Source organism: Rhinoraja longicauda, chromosome 17 (assembly GCF_053455715.1).
Source record: "Rhinoraja longicauda isolate Sanriku21f chromosome 17, sRhiLon1.1, whole genome shotgun sequence".
Classification (NCBI taxonomy): Eukaryota; Metazoa; Chordata; class Chondrichthyes; order Rajiformes; family Arhynchobatidae; genus Rhinoraja; species Rhinoraja longicauda.
In genome coordinates, this window is record NC_135969.1 from 10,753,319 (window position 1) to 10,769,975 (window position 16,657).

General features: G+C 43.2%; 1 protein-coding gene across 1 annotated transcript in view; it reads left to right on the forward strand.

Moving 5' to 3' along the window:
• LOC144601744 (interleukin-17 receptor C-like) overlaps window positions 1–16,657 on the forward strand; it is a 71,072-nt gene that overhangs the window by 24,084 nt on the left and 30,331 nt on the right. Inside the window, exons 3-10 of the mRNA XM_078414093.1 lie at window positions 7,738–7,759; window positions 9,004–9,138; window positions 10,942–11,016; window positions 11,725–11,813; window positions 12,333–12,435; window positions 13,843–13,887; window positions 14,840–14,976; window positions 16,198–16,254. Coding sequence (XP_078270219.1) covers window positions 7,738–7,759; window positions 9,004–9,138; window positions 10,942–11,016; window positions 11,725–11,813; window positions 12,333–12,435; window positions 13,843–13,887; window positions 14,840–14,976; window positions 16,198–16,254 — 663 coding nt within the window. The remainder of the gene's footprint in view (window positions 1–7,737; window positions 7,760–9,003; window positions 9,139–10,941; window positions 11,017–11,724; window positions 11,814–12,332; window positions 12,436–13,842; window positions 13,888–14,839; window positions 14,977–16,197; window positions 16,255–16,657) is intronic.

Consider the following 16,657-nt stretch of genomic DNA (forward strand, 5'->3'; position numbering starts at 1 on the left):
ATACATTTAATTTATATAGCGCTTTTCAGGAAACTCAAAGACGCTTTACAAAACAAACAAGACATAAAAACAAACAATCAAACAAAAGATTTGTCCAGACGGAGAAGCGGCGAACAAACAGCGCCAGCGTCCTCTCACGTCAGGGTCCGACAGTAAACAATAAAGAACACAGGACACACAATTACAGTTTAACACAAACAACCATCACAGTGATTGCTACAGGCACACCCTCACTGTGATGGAAGGCAAAGAAAAGTCTTATCTCCTTCTCATTCTTTTCCCGTGGTCAGGCAGTCAAACTGCTGCCACGAGGCGATCGAGGCTCCCGACGTTTGAAGCCCCCACCGGGCGATGGGAAGTGCCGCGGCCGAGCCACGCAGGGCGATGAAGGTCCTGCGAGCGGGTCGATCGAACCTTGCGCTTCGGGGCGGTCGAAGCTGCTACGGCTGGAGCTCCTGAAAGCCGGTCGCCAGCCAGGGACCTGCGAGTAAAAATAGTACAACAACTAGGTTGGGGGAGGTAGAGAAATTATTATTCATACCATTGGCTTGTAAGATGCTCAAGCAAAATATGAGGTGCTGTTCCTCCAATTTGCATTTGGCCTCACTCTCACCAAGGAGGAGGCCCCTGACAGAAAGGCCAGTATGGGAATGGGAAGGGGAGTTAAAGTGTTTGGCAACCGGGAGATCACGTAGGCCAAGGTGGACTGAGCGAAGATGTTCCGCGAATCGATCGCCCAGTCTGTGTTTGGTCTTGCTGATGTATAAGAGTCCAAATCTTGAAAAACAGATACAGTAGACAAGGGTGGAGAAGGTGCATGTGAACCTTAGCCTGAAAGGCTTGTCGGGGTCCCTGGACAGAATCGAGGGAGGAGGTATAGGGACAGGTGTCGCATCTCTTGCGTTTGCAGGAGAAGGTGCCTAGGGAGAGGGTGGTTTGGGTGGGAAGGGGTGAGTTAACCAGGGAGTTGCGGAGGGAACGGTCTCTGTGGAAAGCGGAAAGGGGTGGAGATGGGAAGATGTGACTGGTGGTGGGACCCTGTTGGAGGCAGTGAAAATGTCGGAAGACTGTGTTGCTTGCAACAGTGGATGGGGTGAAAGGTGTGGATAAGGGGGACTCTGTCCCTGCTACAACTAGGATGATTTGGAGCAAGAATGGAGCTGCGGGGTACCAAGGGACACGTGTGAGGGCCTCATCTATGATGGAAGAAGGGAACCCCTGTTCCCTAAAGAATGGGGACATCTTGGATGTCCTGGTATGGAACACCTCATCTTGGGCGCAGATAGAGGGATTGGGTGTTGGGGATAGAGTCTTTGCAGGAGGCAGGGTGGGAAGAAGTGTAACCTAGATAGTTGTGGGAGTCAGTGGGTTTATAATAGACATAATAGACATTAGTTGATAACATTGGTTAGAGATTATCCTACCAAACATGGAGTATCAGACCCATATCTCACACCTTGTGCTCTATGATAAACACCTGTCACCACATCTTAACAGTCTTCTCGATTTAAACAATTTGCATTCTATCAGGAAGTCCCTAGCTGGGAGTTCCCGAGTTCCTGCACTTCTCTCTGTTTGACAGCACTTCTCCATTTCCCGTCAATCGTGATTGGCAAAGCACCTTGTTGTTTTTAACCTGTACCAACTTCAGGTTCACTATTCCTGTGTCAGAAAGCCTCCATGCATTTACTCAATTTTCATCCACGCACAGGGAGGGCAGAGAATACTGGGGTCTGTACCTTAAATATGGAGGAGCACTGAATCTGGGGGTGACTGTCGGCCATTGTCAACAGGCATGAAGCAATTTGTTCTTTGGTGCTCTGCGGAGGTTATCAGGGAAGAAAAATGGACAAATGAAGCTTTGCACTTACAAGTGCCCTGTTTGCTCTCCTTGTATTGTGAGTTGTCTCAGCTGCCGGTGCACCTTGAAGACAACGTGAAACACCAGGGGCAGCAGTCGAGGAGTTAGCTTACAGGGAGGTATTCCAGATCTGTCTCTTGCAAGACTTACTGATTTATGTAAGCAGACTATCTCTTCAGATACAACACGAAAACCAAAAGTTTCTGTATGCAAAGTTCCATTTGCAAGAAATGTGTGAAGATGAAGATTCATATTTCTGTTTAAAATTTTCACCCAGAGAGTTGTGAATCTGTGGAATTATCTGCCACAGAAGGCAGTGGAGGCCAATTCACTGGATGTTGTCAAGAGAGAGTTAGGTTTGGCTTTTAGGGCTAACGGAATCAAGGGATATGGGGAAAAAGCAGGAATGGGGTACTGATTTTGGATGATCATATTGAATGGCGGTGCTGGCTTGAAGGACCAAATGGCCTACTCCTGCACCTATTTTTAAAATGTTTTTATGACTATGTTTCTAAGAAAATTGTGTTTATATAATATCCTTAAGTTGTAAACTAATAAGGTTAAAAAAGCTATTTTATTGCCTATGAGTCAAATTAATTCAATATTTACTGCAAACAACTTGATTCTTTAACATCTGTGGCAAATAAAATTATACTCTGATTTCCTTGCCTAATTTTGGTAAGGAATATAAGTACTGAACTATCTTGGCAAGAAAAAAAATAATAGCTGCACGGTGGTGCAGCTGGTAGAGATACAGTGCCAGAGACTCTGGTTCGATCCTGTCTACGGGTGCTGTCTGTACGGAGTTTGTACGTTCTCCCCTGACCGCGAGGGTTATCCCCGGGTGCTCTGGTTTCCTTCCATGCTCCAAAGATGTACAGGTTTGTAGGTTAATTAGCTTTGATAGATTGTAAATTGTGCCTAGTATGTGTAGGATAGTGTTAGTGTGCGGGGATCGCGAGTCAACGCGAACGCAATGGGCCGAAGAGCCTGTTTCCGAGCTGTATCTCCAAACTAATAGAAAAGTACAGCACAGGGACAGGCCGACAGTATCTGTGCCGAAGAAGAGAAACTAATCCCAGCTCCCTCCACATGATCCATACCCCTTCATTTCCTGTATCATGAAGGAAAGGGAGAAGATAAAAATTAAAATGGATTCATACTGAAAATTCCTATCCACTGCCAGGACAAACATTTAGACTAGGAGTAAAACTGCAGGAAAATGACCAAATATTGCGTGATGTCCAAATATAGTGTCTGAATATTAAAACACATGGCACAACGCCAGTCCTTTTACATTTTTAAATGTGCACAAGCGTAAAATATACATAACTTCCTGCATAAGTTTTCTAATCAAGTAATTTATCTTATGCTTTCTGGTGCACCCAAATGATGATACTGTTTTCTTCCATGTTTAGCATGTCCCAAATGACCCTCCCCATCAAAGCATTTTATCAAGATACATCACAGCACGGTTTGCGAACAGCCGCATCCAAGACCCCAAGAAATAGCGAAGTCTCATAGACGTAGCCCAGACCATCTCACGAGCCAACCTCACTTCCATTGATTCCATCTACACTTCATGCTGCCTCGCTCGGCAAGGCCACCAGCATAATCAAGGACCAGTTCCACTCCAGTCACTAAATCTTCTGCTCTCTCCCATCTGGCAAGAGGTGTGAAAATGCACACGTCCAGATTCAGGGACAGTAGCTTCCCAGCTGTTATCAGGCAACTGAACCATCATATCACCAACTAGAGAGCGGCCCTGACCTCCCATTTACCTCATTGGAGACCTTTGAACTATCTTTAATCTGACTTTACTGGACGTTTTCTTGCACTAAATGTTATTCCCTTTATTCTGTATCTGTACGTTGTGGACAGCTTGATTGTAATCACGTATTATTAATCACTGACTGGATAGCACCCAATAAAAAAAGCTTTTCACTAAACCTCAACGTATGTGACAATAATAATTGGCATCCTTGTAATTAGTATCTGACGTGATAATAATAATAATAATAATAAACAAAACTAAACTAAAATGTTCCTTCAAGGGACTGAAGGGCCTATTTCAGAGTTGTATGATTCGATTCCTTTATGACTCGAACCATGCTCTGACCAGAGATTGGACTCGTGCACTAACTGTAGGCTGCTTAGTTTAGTTTCGAGATACAGCACGGAAATGGACCCCTCGGCCCACCGAGAACGCACCAATCAGCGATCCTCGCATACGAACACTATCTTACACACTAGGGACAATTTACAAATTAGAGCAAGTCAATTAGCCTACATACCTGTGCATCTTTGGCGTATGGGATGAAACCGGAGCTTCCAGAGAAATCCCAAGCAGGTCACAGGGAGAACATACAAGCTCCGTACAGACAACCACCCTTAGTCATGATCGAACCCGGGTCTCCGGCGTCTCATAGAAACATAGAAACATAGAAAATAGGTGCAGGAGTAGGCCATTCGGCCCTTCGAGCCTGCACCGCCATTCAATATGATCATGGCTGATCATCCAACTCAGTAGCCTGTACCTGCCTTCTCTCCATACCCCCTGATCCCTTTAGCAAAAAGGGCCACATCTAACTCCCTCTTAAATATAGCCAATGAACTGGCCTCAACTACCTTCTGTGGCAGAGAATTCCATAGACTCACCACTCTCTGTGTGAAGAAATGTTTTCTCATCTCGGTCCTAAAAGATTTCCCCCTTATCCTTAAGCTGTGACCCCTGGTTCTGGACTCCCCCAACACCGGGAACAATCTTCCCGCATCTAGCCTCTCCAACCCCTTAATTGGTTTTGAGAGTTTGGATAAATTTGAATTATTTTCTCTGGAGTATCAGAGGCTGAGGGGAGACCTGATAAAAGTATATGACATTGTGAGGGGCATAGATAGGGTAGGCAGTCACAACCTTTATCCCAGGGTGGAAATGTCAAAGAGCAGAGGGCATAGCTTTAAGGTTAGAGGGGCCAAGTTTAATGGAGATGTGCGGGGCATGTATTTCACATGGAGAGTTGTGGGTGCCTGGAACATGCTGCCAGGGGTGGTGGTGGAGGTAGATATGATAGTGGCAATAAGAAGCTTTTTTGATAGGCATGTGGATATGCAGGAAATAGAGAGGTATGGATCATGTGCAGGCAGAGGAGACTAGTTTAACTTGGCATCCTGTTTGGCACGGACTTTGTGGGCCGAAGGGCCTTTTCCTCTGCTATGCTAATCTGTGTTCTCTAGATGACTATTTCATGGGTCATATTGGCTACTTTCTGAGAGGACTGTTTGCAAGCTACTGGTCTGAAGCATAGTAACTGCAGTGTAATAAGAGGTGATTCGCCTGAAAATTATGCCTTTGTAAACAAACTTAGAGGAACAACGAAAGAAGAAAAAAAAATCACATTTTGACTAAGCGGAGAGGAATAGCTGCTGTGGCAAAATATTTAATGAATGTTTCTTGTACCATATTTAAGAGAAGGAACTGAGTGATGCAGGAAATGTTGAAGAGCAGGAATAGGAGGAGAACAGAGGGCCTGGAATGCGAAGAATGACAGCCAGCTCAACCAGAATAAATGCCAAATGTCTTGTGTTATAATCTGTGTTGTACACAGGCAGTGACACCATATGTTTCCCAAACCATCGGCATCCATGCTGTGAAACATTGCTGTCGTGGTTTAAAGTTTCTCTTTCTCTCTCTCTCTCTCCACTTATCCTAAACACATTTTACTTATTGCATTCCTTGGAGCGCAGGAGGATGAGCGGTGACCTTATAGAGTTGCATAAAATCATAATATCAGGTAGACGCACAGTCTCTTGCCCAGAGTAGGGGAATCGAGAACCACAGGATATAGGTGTAAGGTGAAGGGCGAAAGATTTAATAGGAATTTGAGGGTTAACTTTTTCACACAAATGGGCGGCACGGTGGCGCAGCGGTAGAGTTGCTGCCTTACAGCGAATGCAGCGCCGGAGACTCAGGTTCGATCCTGACTACGGGCGCCGTCTGTACGGAGTTTGTACGTTCTCCCCGTGACCTGCGTGGGTTTTCTCCGAGATCTTCGGTTTCCTCCCACACTCCAAAGACGTACAGGTTTGTAGGTTAATTGGCTAGGCAAATGTAAAAATTGTCCCTAGTGGGTGTAGGATAGTGTTAATGTGCGGGGATCGCTGGGCGGCGCGGACCCGGTGGGCCGAAGGGCTGTTTCTGCGCTGTATTTCCAAATCTAAAAATCTAAATCTAAAAATCTAAAAATAAATGGGTGTATGGAACGAGCTACCAGGGGAGGTAGTTGAGGGAGGGACTATTGTAACGTTTAAGAAACAATTAGACAGGTACATGGATAGGACAGGTTTAGAGGGATATGGGCCAAATGCAAGTAGGTGGGACTAGTGTAGATGGGACAGGTTGGTCAGTGTGGGCAAGTTGGGTTGAATGCCTGTTTCCATGCTGTATGACTCTATGACTATTCAGTATTGAATTCTGAGCCCCTTCTAGACTATCCTCGCTCATCCTGACATGTTGACCCAAATCTTTACCTGTTCAGCTCTCTCCAGATGCTTCCTGACCCGCTGAGTTCCTCCAGCACTTTGTTTTATGCTTCTCTAACTTAAATTATTGAAGATAATCCCTTTTATTCTTCTCTCACTGTGACTCAATCCAAGTTCCTTAATAATTACTCAGGTATAGGGTTCAGCATATACAGTCATTGCCTGTTTTCAGCCTGTCCATGTTCCATCTATTTAAGACGGTGGGGGGGGGAGATTTGATGGGAACCTGAGGAGTAACCTTTTTCACGCAAAAGGTGGTGGGTGGACGGAACGACCTGCAGGATGAGATAGTTGAGGCAGGGACTACCGCAATGTTTAAGAAAGATTTACACATGTGCATGAATAGAATAGGTTTAGAGAGATATGGGCCAAATGTAGGCAGGTGGGACTAGTGTAGATGGGACATGTTGGTCGACAAGTCAGGCTGAACGGCCTGTTTTCACACTGTATGACTCTAAGACTCTATTATAAAATCTATGCTAACACATTCTCCACCTCTACCCTTATCTCATCCTCAAAGTGTAAAAAATAAAGTGAAATTGTTTCCTATTTTGCATTAAATCTTATTCCATCCTTAAGATATTAGGGATATAATTGGGGATATAAAAGGTCTCTGCGGAAAGCAGGGTGGACATGGGGAGATGTGGCTGGTGGTGGGATCCCTTTGGAGGTGGCAAAAATGTCGGAGGATTATGTGCTGTATGCGACGGCTGATGGGATGGAAGGTGAGGACTAGAGGGACTCTGTCCCTGTTGAGACTGGGGGCAGGGGGAGCAAGAGCAGAGCTGTGGGGTATCGAGGAGACCCTAGTGAGAGCCTCGTCTATGATGGAAGAGGGGAACCTCCGTTCCCTAAAGAATGAGCACATCTCAGATGTCCTGGTATGCAACACCAGTCCCATTTCGTCTCATCTCGTTTCTCATCTCGCCCATCTCACGCTAACTTTGCAACCTCCTCCAGTCCATTACCTCCTGTGTAAAATCACCTTTTTGTGGTCCTGGTCTAGAACTGCCAAACACTGAAGGTCAGCTTCCTCTTCTTAAACAGCAGCTTTGCTCTGAAACCCCTTTATGCTTTAGCTCTTCCCTCTCCTGCTCCTCAGCATCTGCTCTCCATCCTATCTCTGAACATTTGTTAACACATTAAGATAAATATTATGAAGATAAATAATTTTTCACAACCCCATTAACGTTACAAATAAATTGTTTTCTGCCTTTGTTTTATTATGTGATCTCAAATAAAATTAAGCACTAGAATTTGTAATTTTTGCTTGGGGATAAATGGGAGATGAAATCAAATTATTATAATATATATATATATATATTTTCTCTTTGTAGGCTCTCTCGTGTGAAGTAGAACGTAAGTATTATTCTTTCAATTATATTTTGGTTGAGAGTAAGGAAACCTCTGTGGCATTTTTAACATCTCATTAACCAAGCTGTGAATTGTGCCTGAAAATGTGATATTTTGCTTTATTGTGAGTCAGCAATAAACATTTCTCATTTTCCATGGTGGTAAAAATTAATTTGAGGGCTCACATTGTGTGTTGAGGGCACGGTGGCACAGCTAGTAGAACTGTTCTCTCACAGCACCAAAAACCCAAGTTTGATCATGACTTTGGGTGCCTTCTGTGTGGGTTTGCATCTAGTTTCCTCCCACATCCCAAAGATGTGTGGGTTGGTAGGTTCATTGGCCTCTGTTAATTGACCCCAGTGTGTGTGGATAGCAAAGTGGGATAACATGGAACTAGTGTGAACAGGTGATCGATGGTCAGAATGGACTCAGTGGGCCGAAACACCAGTTTCCATGTTGTACCTTTCAATCAACCTTTCAATTCTTGATGAATTTAACAAATGAAAACCATTCTCCAAGCTGTGCTACCTCATCTACTCAACATTAGTGTACTGTGTAACTGGGTAAAAGAGTGAAACTAATCCTGTGGAGTGGAAGGTTACAAGTATTCATCCCATGACCTGCCTGAAGGGAGGAAAAGAACCGGGTTTTATTTATCTCACGGCATGATGGAGACACAGGGCTGGATAGATGATAACAAGTCTCTCTAGCCACCACCACACACCTGTTCCTGTAGATGCTCTCCCCCTACCCTTCCTAGTACTGGTCCAACTTGGATGTGTATCTGGACCTGGATAGTGTCCTAGAACACGTGCAGTCTTTGACACAATCATCTCCAACTGAACGTAATCACTTGCTGAGAGTACAATATTTCCACCATCACTTTCAGTCCTCTCACCAATCAGCAGACTGAAGCAACCAGATTCTCTCCCTTAGGTTGGGGATTGCCGCTTTACTTCATCCACCATTTTACAACTCATCCAAGACTGATCCCTCATTGGGAGCAATGGCTGAAGAGATGAGAAATTAGGGAACCTGAATTTGAAATCCCTGTGACTTAAACCCCAAACCAGTTGATTATGGACCAGTGATGTCGTCCATCTCTGTTGTAGCATGTAATGTGGGTGATTTTTTGTGGTTTTATTTTGATCCTGCCTCGCCGTTATATAAACATTATCTTACAACCCTTGCAGTTTGCATTTATTCAGTGTGACTTATAATTGCCCTGCAATGTAACTTCTGTCCAACAGACTGTGGCTTTGAGAACTTCAGTGAAGACCTGCCCAACCTGCGGCTAACCAACTTAACAACCTCTACGATACTCCACTGTGAGAAAAACACATGTTCCCCGTGCATACGTGTCCAATTAACGGCATCATTGGCAGGTAAAACATGATTATTAAAGAAATCTGTGCCTGCAAATAATCACAAGAAAATTGCAATGAATTATTTTTTTCCAAAATCAGAAAACATAGAATTGGTATTTTTAGAAGACTCGTTGCTTGATATACTTTAGAAATTTGCCCTCGGGTACTTGCCCCAAGCAGATCCTTTCCCCTCCCCATCCCTTTCCACCCGCATCAGTCCTTCTAACTTTAGATTTCACTCCTCATCCTCTGTCTTTTTGTCTCCTTTTCACCCCGAGCCTTCGTCACTTACTCCACCCATTTGCAAATCAAAACTCCCCTCACTTGTATAGATCTATCACTTGCCACACTTCCAGCATTCTCCTCCCTCCTCCTTTCAGTCGAAAGCAGGATCCTGCCCTGAAATATCGTATCCCCATTCCCTCCACAGATGATGCCCGACTCACTGAGTTCCTCTATCACTTTGTGTTTAGCTCAAGGATTCAGCATCTGCAATTTCTTGTGTCTTCAAATAGTGCATATCTGGCAGAGTCTGTACATTCTATTCCACTTCCAAACCTTGTATCCAGAGCAGTCCGTTTAGGAAGCAGTATACAATGCCAAGCCAGTAACAAATATGAATGTTTAACAAGAACAACTGAAGAAGCATTTCATTGTGTTCACTGCAGATGCGTCATCGGGTTCACTTGTTGCTTAAATATGTATTTAATTATATTTTGATGTTGGCCACACTATAAATTTAGAGCACAATTCTGATCACCGCATTGTAGGAGAGAAATGATTGCAATGGAGAGGGTACAAGGAGATTCATGACTACTGTAGGCTGCCCAGATGTATATTATTTTACCAATGATTTGCCCTCTTTGGAATAGTGGAGCCTGAGGGGAGACTTAATGGAGAAGTTTAAAATTCTGAGGGTTCAAGATAACGTAAAAAGGATGAGTTACTTTCTTCAGTTAACAGATTGCAAAACCATTGATGAAAGTACTTTAGTGAAGAATTAGAGGGGAGATGAGGAAGATTGTCCTTTGATAATTAATACAGACACAATTGGGCAAAAGGGCTCCTTTGTGTCATGTATTTTCTCATCCTATTTCAGGTTAATTTCTGATTATATTTGTGTTTTTGTCTGAAGGTACCTTGATTACTTTGTAACAGTTTCTAGCGCAGAATCAATTCCATAGTCACTCTGCCCAGCTTAGATTGGCAATGCAAATTCAGAGCGATATTTGATGATATTTGATGGTCCAAATTGTGTATGAAGGATAAACTAGGCCACTTCAACTCTAATCTCACATCCGAAATGTAGGTGTGACTGCAATCTGTTTCTTTCCTCTATTTCTACCTGTGCAGAAAGCCTAGCAGAAGTATCTTAGCTTGCCTACCTAAGGCCATTCTGGGTTTGAACACATAACACATGCTTCCTGGGGTGATTGGAGTGGACAATCGAAGCACTGGGTAAAAGATTAGCTTATAAGGAGATAGTTTGTGTTCAGTCAATCTGACCTGCTTTCACCTGTCAACATCATTCCCAAGACCTGCAGGATTACTGGGAAGAAATTAGGGAATAGGACTGACTAGGTTATTCTATGCAAGCCGGCATGGATTTATTGTGGCAAGGATTCTGTGGCGTATTGGTTCTGTGATTCTTTTATGCAATTTAATGGGTCAAGTGCAATGATCATTTGCCTTAGTAGCAAGGTAATAGCTCAACAGAAATTAATTGGTATTGATGGGCTTAAGGTTACCCTGAAGACATGGTTTATTTCTTTAAAAGTATTATAAAGGATGAATAAATTGTAATTGTGATCATTCGACCAGGAGTGGAGAATCACTGGAGTCTGGATGAAAATGGAAGTGGATCTGAAGAAAGTCGCGATGAAGACTACAATGAAGGTATCAGTGAAAGATATCCAATGACTGCCAATAAACGAGGGAATGATCAGGAGTTCAGACTGTGGTGAATTAGGCTCCATTTCTGATCGGGGCCCTTCTTCATACTGATTGCAGTAGGAGGAAGAAAGCTGTAGGGGAAATGAGCATGGGACAAAGTCAGGCAAGCGATAGGTGGATACAGGTATCCACCTTTTGTCCTTTTGGACAAAGGGTTGGACAAAGGCTAGAGCAAAAAAAAAGACAAAAGGCTGAGAGAAGGAGATAATGAGGGAAGAGGTGTGAAATGTGAAGGTAGGAGAAGAGATATAGGTGGAAACGGGTGGAGATCGGAAAAGGGAGGGGGTGAGAGATTGTAGTCATAATGGGTGTGCATCCAGGTGGGGTATAGGAAAGAGAGGGGAGAAAAAATGTTTATGTGGGGGGGGGGGGGGGGGGGTGGAATGATTTGTTGGTTGGAGAATTCAATGAGGTGCTGTTCTTCCAGTTTGGGGGTCGCTTCACTCTGGCTTTAGAGGAGGCCCGGGACAGAAAGACCGATATTGGAATGGGAATGGGAGGTAAAACGGTTAGCAACCAGTAGATCCAGAGGGACCCAGTGGACCAAACCAAAAGGAATGTTCCAAGACAACTTAGTGAAACAGTTCAGCAGAGAGCCTGGTTTTCATGCAGAGGATTTGGACACAAAATAAATCCTCCTTTCTCCCGCAGGATGGGTAACAATCTCAACGTCTCAGCCTGAAGGTGGGATGAACCAGTGTGCAAAGATACTGTTCGCATTATCAAGGTCCAGGCCAACGGTAAGTAAAATAAAGGGAACTGGAACTCCGAGAAATCTGCTCAAATGAAACTTATCAAATAGGCAAGCAGCCAAATTCAATGCAGCAAAGTGTAGAGTCTGAAGAAGGGTCTCATCCCAAAACATCACCCATCCCTTCTCTCCAGAGATGCTGCCTGACCTGCCGGGTTACTCCAGCATTTTGAGTCTATCTTCAGTGTAGCAAACTGTCACTATGATATCCCTTACATATCCTTTCGGCTTTGGAAATCTAGACTCTTCCACAACGGCTACGTGTGAAGAAACCAACAACACTCAAGAGTGAAGAGTGTTTTATTATCATTTGTCCCGAATCCGAACAATGAAATTCTTATTTGCAGCAGCACAACTGATATTAGATTTTTTTCCCTTCAATATCAGAGATACGGCATGGAAATTAAAGTAGATTATGACAACTGTTAGGGCTCTCTCTCACGTAAAAGAGGTAAGAATGAATTGACTGACTGAAATAAAATATTGGCCTTATTTATTTTCTCACTAGGCCACTGTGGAGTTGAGTTGCTTTCGAGCAGCCATGAGCAGTGAAGTTCGAGTAAAAGCTTCCACAAACACTACCGTTTTGCAGAGCACACATAAAGTGGAAGGTGAGTCTGGCGACCGAAGACAGTACCATTATTATTATTATTATTATTATTATTATTATTATTATTATTATTATTATTATTATTATTATTATTATTATTATTATTATTATTCTTTCCGAGCATTTCAATCGCCGGCTGTGGGAATTTTGATCGCCCCGACTGCAGATGGTTTGACTTTCCCGACCGTGGGAGAATGAGGAGGAAAGAAGATAAGACATTATTGCCTTCCATCACAGTGCGCTGTGGTGGATGTTTGTGTTAATCTTGATGTAGTTGTGTGTCTTGTTGCTTTTTTGGTATGACTGTCTGGCAAATCAAATTCCTTGTATGTTTTTACATGCTTGGCTAATAAACTAATTACATTTACAATTACAAGGTGTAAGCTGCTAATGAGGAAGTGAGGTTCACTGAGACGTGACAGGAAGGTAGGTGGATGAGTCTGTTACCCACCCAGAGGTGAAAGCTGCTATTGCCATGCCTGACTTGAGTTCTATTAGTAAGCTGCTCACTAACCGAGTATGGGAGTGGTGGCAGGTTTGCTGATAGCTCCTCCATAAGGCAGAGCTGGCCAAGGAAGGAATACTAAGGAAGCTCTGTGAAGCACCAAGCATTTGGGAGAAGGGGTAGATTTAATTGCTTGGCCCAGGCATGGTCCTCCTGATCAATGGAATGGAGAAGACTGAGGGGAAACTTAATGGGGATGCATAAAGTTATGGGGGGTTTAGGCAGAGAAATGAGAAGGACCTGTATTCCTTTGTAGACAGGTCAATAATCAGGGGGTACAGATTGAAAGAGAGTGGTGAAATGTTTGCAGCGGAGCTAAGAGAAAATATTTTCACCATGAGCGTGGTGGGAACGGTGGTAGAGAGAGTCCTCACGGGTTTGGGCATAACTTGGATGTGAATGTGAAAAACCATGGCCAGCATTACATATCCAGTGCTGGAAGGTGTTGCTTTTTGATTAGGCAGTTGTAGTCTTCTTCTAAGCTGTAAATCTTCTGTGACTCTGTTCATAGGTGACCTCACAAAAATGCTTTAAGATCTTTATGTTTAGTTTAGTTTAGTTTAGAGATGCAGCATGGAAGCAGCACACACACGCACGCACGCACACACGCACACACACACACACACACACACACACACATGTGTGTGTATATTTGCGTGTAAGATGTGTGTGTGTATATATACGCGTGTATGATATGTGTGTGTGTATATATGCATGTATATATAATATATGTGTGTATATGGTTGCATATACTCAGCAAGTCCCTCAGCGTATGTGTAGAGAGCAAGTGTTCATGTAACACACTGAAACACTATCAGATAGTTCTCTCTGTTGCTTCGAATCTGCATGAAATGACTTTGGTGGCATAACAATTCTTAATGATTCTGGTGTGTTTTCTTCCAGATTGTAGCTTGAAAGATTTTCTGGAGAACATTGAATGGTGCAAAGGTGAGGGAACACAGAGTTAGCCGATGGTGTGAAAGTGACAAAGGAAATTACATGGGAAATGTGAAGGGTTTAATTTTGTAAATGAAGGCATACAAAGAAAGTGATCAAAACAACTGCAGGATAAATATAATGTCATGCATAACCCCTCCTCTAAACTGCACAAGGCTGTAATGACAAGGATGGCACAGTGACGCTGTGGTAGATTGGTGCCTCACAGCGCCAGAGACCCGTTTTCGATCCTGACTACAGGAGCTGATTGTCTGGAGATCGTACGCTCTGGGCCGTGTGGGTTTTCTCCAGGTGTTCTGGTTTCCATCCACATTCCAAAGTCATGCAGGTTTGTAGGTTAATTGGCTTCTGTAAATGGCCCCTAGTGTGTAGGATGTGAAACTGGGATAACATAGAACTAGTGTATGGGTGATCGATGGTCGGTGTGGACTCGGTGGGCCCAAGGGCCTGTCTCCCTGCTGTATCTCCAAACCAAACTAAAACTAAACTAAACCAAACAATAGCCTTGTTTCTACGACAGCTTTAACATCATGAAACTTCAGAATTCACAAGAGATTCTTGGACAAAATCTGATAACTGAAGTCCTATGAAGGTGCATCATGACTTCCTTGTCTCTTGTATTCAGTGCCCCGATCGATAAAGGCAAGCCTTCCTTACCACTCTGGCCATTTGTGTCGCAACTTTCAGGGAGTTATGGACTGGACCCCCGAAATGAAGGATGTGTAAAACAAAATAAAGCATCCTTGTCTCTAATCCATTCCATACTGTACAGCTCATAAACAACATGAGCAGAGGCTTGTGAAAAGCACTCTCTCCAACCTACCCTGCTTACAGTAGGATAGAAATAATATTCATAGAAATCCTCAGATGGTTAAGTTTAAAGCATAATATCACACATGTGATTTTCTCAAATCAGACTTCTTATGTCTTCCCAAAATTACAGTCCCAAAAATAAATATCACGTTGGAAAAAGAGCTGCAAATGGCTGTTGTCAATATACCACAGAATTACTGCATAATGTTCAAGCATGAAGTGATGCCAGCCTTCGAGAGCAAAAACCCACTGGATTGTGACAAATTGGTAAGGAGCATTAGAAATCACTGAGGTCGATAAGTTCTTCTGTGCCAACCTTTCGTCCAATTCCATGCTACTTTTCTCCAGAATTGACAGATAGCCCTCCCATCCTCCAAGTTGAGTATTTTCTCACAATGGTAGTTAATAAAAATGATGGTGAAACAAGGGTGGTGCAGCGGTAGAGTTGCTGCCTTACAGCGCCAGTGACCCAGGTTCGATCCTGACTATGGGTGCTGTCTGTACGAAGTTTGTATGTTTTCCCCGTGACCATGTGGCTTTTCTCTGGGTGCTCCGGTTTCCTCCCACATTCCAAAGCCTTGCAGGTTTGAGGGTTATTTGGCTTTTGTAAATAGTCCCTAGTGTGTAGAATAGAACTAGTGTATGGGTGATTGCTGGTCGGCTTGGACTGAGTGGGTGGAAAGGTCTATTTCCAAGCTGCATTCGAAGTTCTGAACAGCAGTCTATGTTGCTCCTGACTGTCTCTGTTCAAAATATCCCTTATTGCTAGCTGGTCAGTCCCTTCCCAAACTAACCTCAGTACATTTATTGGAGCAATCCAGAAACCAGGTCCTTCATTGCTCCCCCCAACTACAATCAGTCTGAAGAAGCGACTCGAAAGATCATCTATCCACTCCTTCCACAGATGCTGCATGCCCCATTGTGTTACTGTGGCACTTTTTATTTTACTTAAGACACCTTTTATTAGAATTATAGGCTTGGTTTGTTTTTTTTTTTGTTTTTTTGTCAGGTAATGTTATTTCTTTATCAGAATAATCTGAGGTTTCAATATGATTGTGTTGATAAATTACAAGTTGCCATGACCAGTAAGTAATAAGTTTGAAATGCAGAGGGCCAAAGTTCAATTATATATTCAAACCAGGGAATTTAGTTAGTTAGATAGTCCACGAAGGAAGACGCCTTCTGACAGGAATTTGACATCATTGGCAGGCAGATTTGAGTGAGGAATGTTTGGTGGCTTTATGTGATATAAAAATGTAATTGAAAAATGATTACTACAAAATTACATCGTGGGTGAAATTAGCTTTGGGCATTGCCACAGAAATGGATGGCGAATTGGCTTTGCAATGGCAAAGAAAATTGGGTGGATGGTAAACTTGATAATCAAGGCATCAATACAAATGATTTGTAAATGTGTTTCTGTAAAGGCGAAATGTGCTTCTTAATGTAACTAAACAAAAGAATTGTTCTTTCTTGCTGTTTGACCAGGAAATGCCCACGGTGTATCGTAACTTCTCAGACATCGTCCCGTGTTTGTGTATAGAGGTATGGGTTTACTCAAACGGTTGAGATATGTATTATTGAAGGTCCCATTTTACATATAGAATCATTTCTTGGGTGTCAGAATCACGAACAAGATCTGTATTTTTTGCCCATTGATGAGCACGGTAGGGAATGGGGTGGCAAACCACCCTCTAGAACTGACACAGTTTTTCTGCTGAAGGTATTCCTGCAATGTATTTAGCTCGGGAGTTCCAGAAATTAGCCTAAGCAGCAATAAATGAACAGTGTTATATTTACGTCAGGGAGGTGTGTGCCTTGGAGGAGAACCTGTAGGTTTTTTGTGTAGCTGCTGCCCGTGTCCTTGGTGTTAATGGTTCCGGTTTTGGGTGGCAGTTTCTGAGTAGCCTAGGGGAGTAAATGCAGTGCATTTTGTAGACGTACAGAG